Source organism: Poecilia latipinna, unplaced genomic scaffold (genome assembly GCF_001443285.1).
Source record: "Poecilia latipinna isolate Pla-1442-1.1 unplaced genomic scaffold, P_latipinna-1.0 Scaffold4766, whole genome shotgun sequence".
NCBI classification, from domain to species: Eukaryota; Metazoa; Chordata; class Actinopteri; order Cyprinodontiformes; family Poeciliidae; genus Poecilia; species Poecilia latipinna.
The window spans coordinates 12,815-18,799 of record NW_015117382.1 but is presented as its reverse complement, the minus strand read 5'-3'; the positions used below and the strand labels follow the sequence as shown (position 1 = coordinate 18,799).

The window sequence follows — 5,985 nt, the reverse complement described above, 5'->3', positions numbered from 1 at the left end:
AGAGCCTCAGTGAAAACATGTTGACAGCTGCCATAAGGTGCCACTTGTGCCACCTTACCACTGGGTAAGGTGGCACAAGTAAGGTGGCCATGGGTGCCACAGGCTGCTAACCTCATTCTCTATCTGTTTCAGATAGAATGTAGCATATGAATAACTTTAGTTCAAACAAATAGAAATAAAATATATCTTAATTAAAACATAATTCTCATACATATTTAAATATACAGCCGGTGTTCAGACTTAACAGAGAAAGACAACTCCTGCACTGAATCCATGTCAGATGGGACCTCTTCTGCGACAGCTGATAATAGCTACCACTAGGTACCTACCACTACAACTGACACTAGGTCGCCATGACATGTCAGTGCTGACAAGCTCCTGTCAGTTCCGGATTATAATTATTTTCATACAATGACCTTAATATAATGCTACTGATTATTAAACCGGCTAAGTTCACTAATATTGACTTATTAGTTAATATTAGTGACAGTGGCAACATGAGATAACGACAATTCCAGAGTGACATTATGTTCAGCATGGTTCCATGACAGTGCACAGGATGTCATAAGTTACAGTGGCTGCCTGGTCTATTACTTAATAGACCAGGCAGCCACTATAACTTTCAGTGTTTTTTGTTTTTTTTTAAGATAATGCAAAGTTTTTGGAAAACATGTTATCATAATTTTCCAAAAGTGCCTGTTGACCAGTTTAAAGAGTTATTACTTGTTATTATTTAATAAATTTAATATCTGCTATTTTTCATTAATTGTGAAGTTTATTCCAGATTTGTGTGGTATAAATGAAGGTTGCTTCTCTGTGTTCATTTCTGGTTCTGTTCATTGTCTTCAAAGTTTCTTATTCAAAGATGAGACAATGACTAAAATCTGAACTACAAAATGCATTTCAATAGCATTTTCAAGGCAGCAGGAGGACTTTCACTTTCAAGTTAAACCACCTTCAAATTTTTTACACTGAAGTAAGTCAGCCGAAGTCAGTGACAACACTGACAGCTAGTCCCGAAAGCAGTGGCACTTCCGGTGGCAGTGCCACCGGAAGTGCCACTGCATGGTTCCATGCAGGTGTGACACCTGCCACCGGAAGTGCCATTAGTAAGTGCAGTGTCACGATTTGAGCTCGGCCCTGCTGCTATGCGTTGCATGCTCTGCATACCCACTTTTTGCGCCACTGGTTAGACCATAAAGGTCATTTAAAAGGAAAGTAAGTGTTTGATCTGGCTTGGTCAAAAAATTGGCACAAACATGTAGAGCCCTGAAAATATTTTAGGAACTTGATAATGTTTAAGTAATAAGTATATTCATTTTATTGGGTAAGCATTAATTTCATTTAGTATTTGGTTAAAACAATTAATTTGGTTTATGGCTAAATATGTGCTAAAACTACTTTGTTTTGTTTTTTTATTTCATAGATTTCTGTCCTAATAATGTCCCTTTAAGAACTACACAATGCATGATGGGAGTTCAAAGTTCATGAACTCCCATGAACTCCTAATGTGTAGGAAAAGAGAAAACTACATGCGCTGTACGCTCTAACTGTGGAATTTAATAAAGTTGCACAAAAGCAAAAATCTGAGTTTTTAAGTTCTTTTAAGGGTGCAACAAACACAAATGTGTTTTGCAGTCTCAGCTAATCTTATTTGCTAAAACTGTTTTTGCTATAGTTAGTGAACAAAAAATGTAGTCTCACAATCTTTTATCCACAAATAGTACATCAAATTTGTGTAGCATTATTTCTACACAAATAATGCTACACAATGCTACTTATTTGTAGCATAACTTGCTACAAATAATAGACCAACTAATGAAATCTAGTTAGTCTAGATTTCCACATTTCCACAAATAGTACACAGGTTTTCAATAGATATACAATCTGGGGAGTCTCATGGCCACAAGTCATACATTTTAATGTGATGACTTTAGATTTGCTCAAGTCTTAGAATAGAAAATGCCTTTATTTCCTGCAAAGGGGAAAGTCAGATGTAACAGCAGCGTCAGATACAAAATATCTGCTCTCCACACTTGTCCTTCCTGCTGAATGTCTGTCTTTAATGTTTTTCTTGGAAAAAGGTGGCTCCTTAGATGCTGTTCCAGTCAGTCATCAACTAAAAGTCTTAACCCAACTGTATATCCATTCACAGCTGCATCTCTTTTTGCCATTTTTAGTAAGCTCTGGAATCTTCCTCAGCAAGAAACTTCCTGACTCTTGTTGAGCCCTCTTTGACATCCTGAATCCTGCAAATGAACCTTTAATCTTGAAATTCATAATCATCTAAATACTTTTTTTCTGGCGAAGAATTTGTAGCAGCAGTTTCCTTACACGTGGCAGCATTTTGATGATGATTTCATGCTAATCTTTCAGCTTTTTGCAAATGCAAAAATATAGATGTTTTAGGCACAGATTGCTTGTTTAAAGCAAGCAATCTGTTAACTACATTTATTCCAGGCTGTTATAATATTCTACAACAATTAAGTTATCTGCCACTGCCTTTCAGTCATTCCTGCTAATAGCTTGTTGCGATAAAGTAATGTGCATCTGATCAGTCTGCACAAAAATGCAAAGACAACAAAATGTCCACAAATATTAAAAGTTTGCAAAATACAATTTTTGCATCACTGTGCAAACAGTGCCTTTGGCCATGACTCGACACCTTAAGAGCTTCCTGCCGGGTGGAAAAAGAAAAGGGTTTTGTTTTCCACTCCGTTTGCGAAGATATTGAACTATTCTTCGTATTTCAGACACTGTGGGATGTGTTGATCCAGAGGAGTGTGTACGGGTGTGTGGAGCAGAGGTTGGATGTTCCAACATTGCCTTTCCCAAACTGGTCATTGAGCTCATGCCGAGTGGTGAGTTTTTATTCCCCTACGTTAATATCTGAATATTTCAATCACTTTAAGTTTTTACCAGCACACATCTCTCCATATGTGTGTGTCTGTTTGGACTGCAGGCTTGAGGGGGCTCATGATAGCAGTAATGATGGCAGCTCTGATGTCGTCTCTGACCTCCATCTTCAACAGCAGCTCCACACTTTTTACCATGGACATCTGGAAAAAACACCGCCCTCGAGCCTCTGAGAGGGAGCTGCTGTTGGTTGGCAGGTACATTACCTGTACACTTCATCATCGGGACGCTGTTTTACCATGCAGTGATCTGTAACAGATCAATAACAAAATATCTTTAAACTCTGTTACTGCTAATGTTTGTCCAGGATTGTCACTGTGATCCTAGTGGTGGTGAGCGTGGTGTGGATCCCCATCCTTCAATCAGCCAATAGCGGCCAGCTCTACGTCTACATCCAATCAGTGACAAGCTACCTGGCCCCTCCAGTCACAGCCGTCTTCACACTGGCAGTCTTTTGGAAGAGGACCAATGAGCAAGTACGACTTTAGCACAAACATGCTAACAGTTTGTGCTTTACAAAGCAAATGTTCACTTTAACAATGCAAAGTTATTATAAAATTTGAATAACTATATAAGAGAAGCAATGTGTTGCGGGTAAATATAATGACCAATAATAAGCTGCAGGGCAATATGTTGCAGCGCAACATATTGCTCCTCTTCTATAGGTATCCAAATTTTATAATAACTTTGCAAAAATAGATATAAAAACAAGTGCAAAATGTTACATATGTGGTAAATTATTGCTAAATAGTCAGGGCTTAATAACCCTGCTCTCTGAAACGGGGCCCTGCTCTCGCTCCTTCAATTTCTTGAATTTTGCAGTTCAAGAAATCTTCAAAGTGGGTGAGTTTCGTTGGAAATGAATAAGAATTAACAAGAATTTATGGGAGCAAATGTGATTTAAAACTACAGAGGTTTACCTTGGTTGTTGCTATAATCTGTAGGCAGTTCTCTAAATCTGTAAAACAGTGCCTGGTAGCTAGATAAATCTGTGGTCATATTTAGATTAATGACTGTTGCATATAACTGATGTGTTTTTAGTTTTCTTCAAAATTTTAGATTTTCCCATTTGAAACCAAGTAAATAAAATCCAATACAGATGATAACTAGAACATTAAACTATTGTGGCAACATTTTTTCACCCAGAGCACAAGACTACTGTAGTTACACCCATGAGTTTATGGAATACATAAAGTAAGGTACATTTTGGTAATATTTAATGTAAAATATTTTTAAATGTAATTCCTATGGATTTTGTTCTATTTGGAACTTGATTTTGCATCTACATTTAAAATTTCAGCCCCTTTTTGAAAGGCCATACAGCAACAAGTATATTAGAAAATGTACCCCATTTGTAGCACCATACTGCAGCATAATAGTGAGCTTTCAAGGTTTAATCTCTGAACTGTTTTTGTTTCCTTCTGTATTGTACTGCAGACTGTTTTATTAGACTTGCACAGAAGTTCCTCTCACTGCTTTGCATGGAGTGGATTTTTTTTGTTTGTTTGTTTAAATGTGTGAACACACTTGAGTTTGTTTGTGGTTCTCACTCATTTTATGAAGTGTATTGTCTATCATTTCCTGTGTAGAAAACAGCGTGAATGAAGTCTGCGCTCAGATGAAAGAATACAAGTCACTGTTTTAACAAGGTGTGAGTGAAAGTTTAGAGCTGCAATATAAAGACGATATGGAGAGACACAAAGGAGATAACAATGCTGCAGTAAGATTGTGTGCTCAAAGATAATACTAGTGTGTTGAAATATTGTTTCCCTGCATGTAAAGACCAATCTGCTGCAGTCGGCTTTCTAATAGAACACGTTCTGGGTGTGCCTGCTGTCCTCTGGCATGCAGCTCAACAACTCAAACCAAGAGAATTTTCTCAAGAACAAGATTTCTCCCTCAGTGATCTGCTAAACACAAATAAAGGCTTGCATCATTACAGGGAAGCAAAGATTATTTGGAGTTTACCATTAGCTTGTCTGAGGTTGCATTATGACACAGTGGTCAAAGGGCATTTCTGTTTTCTGAAATCCCTTGGGTTTCACACTAGCCTCATAATTTGTTACAACAGTCTGACACCTGGTCAGTAGACCAATTTAGTCCAATATGTTTTCGTGGACACTTGCTGACTCTGGTTAGCAAGTTGACAAGCTGGTTTAAAGACTTAACTTTCAGATGCATTTCCATGAAATGTGCTACTTACATTCATACTGCTTTGAGTTCAATTTGAATTTAAATTAGATTAATATGTTACTTCTAACACAAACTGCTATAACAAACTAACATTGCAACTACTATTACTTGTCTTCATGCGTTTCACTCTAAAATTTATACAGATAAGATGTTGTCATTAACTTCATATACTCTTTTTTTTTTCTCTCTCACAGTACTTTAATGTACTCCTGCTCTTACAAAACCAATAGAAGAAAACTAGTAAAAGTAACAGTAGCATGAATACTTTTGCTGTTATTGCTACTTTTGGTTTTGGGCTTTTGTCACAATAAATCAGAAGTGTTATGACATTAAAAAAAAACATAGTGCAATTATTACGGTATGATAATTGCCCGTCCCTACTCTTGGCTCAGTGTTTCTGTGTTTAGCAGTTCCTTTCCCTGCATGGAAACACTGGTGAAGCTATTATTGTCATTAACTTGCATACTTGTGTAGTGCTTTGTTCCTTGTTGAAAGTATTCCTGGCCCAGTGCTTCTGTGTTTAGCTCTATCTTGGATGAAACCAACTTTCCCATAGATAATGGTTAAGGCTTAGTATATTTGTGCTTGCTGTGTTTCTCTTTTGGTCAAAGTTGTCATGATATGGTGACGGTTGTCCCAAATACAGATAGGCAAAAGAGGTGAGTAGATTTGGTAATTTTAATGAAAAAATGAAGAATAAAAACTTACAAAAGCCACAGGGAGCCAGGACAGAACAAAACAGGAATGCAGGAGCAAAGACAGCAAGGAATAACATAAGAATAACAGAGAAGTAAAGGGGTGTAAACAAAAAAGCAGTGGGAGGAGTGAGAGCATGACCCCGTTTCAGTTAGTAAGCAGTTACTCTGAACAAATCTA

General features: G+C 37.3%; 1 protein-coding gene across 1 annotated transcript; it reads left to right on the top strand.

Annotated features, from left to right (window-relative positions):
- Positions 1–1,623: 1,623 nt before the first annotated feature.
- Positions 1,624–3,433, top strand: LOC106942999 (sodium/glucose cotransporter 5-like). The gene is made up of 3 exons (XM_015026345.1): positions 1,624–2,861; positions 2,963–3,113; positions 3,224–3,433. The coding sequence occupies exons 1-3, from the start codon at positions 2,852–2,854 to the stop codon at positions 3,402–3,404; spliced, it is 342 nt and encodes a 113-aa protein (XP_014881831.1). The 5' UTR covers positions 1,624–2,851; the 3' UTR covers positions 3,405–3,433.
- The last annotated feature ends 2,552 nt before the right edge of the window (positions 3,434–5,985 follow it).

Excerpts from the sequence above, each read along its gene's own strand:
- LOC106942999 (XM_015026345.1), top strand. Across the intron at positions 3,114-3,223 it reads GAGCTGCTGTTGGTTGGCAG|GATTGTCACTGTGATCCTAG; the intron begins GTACATTACCTG and ends ATGTTTGTCCAG.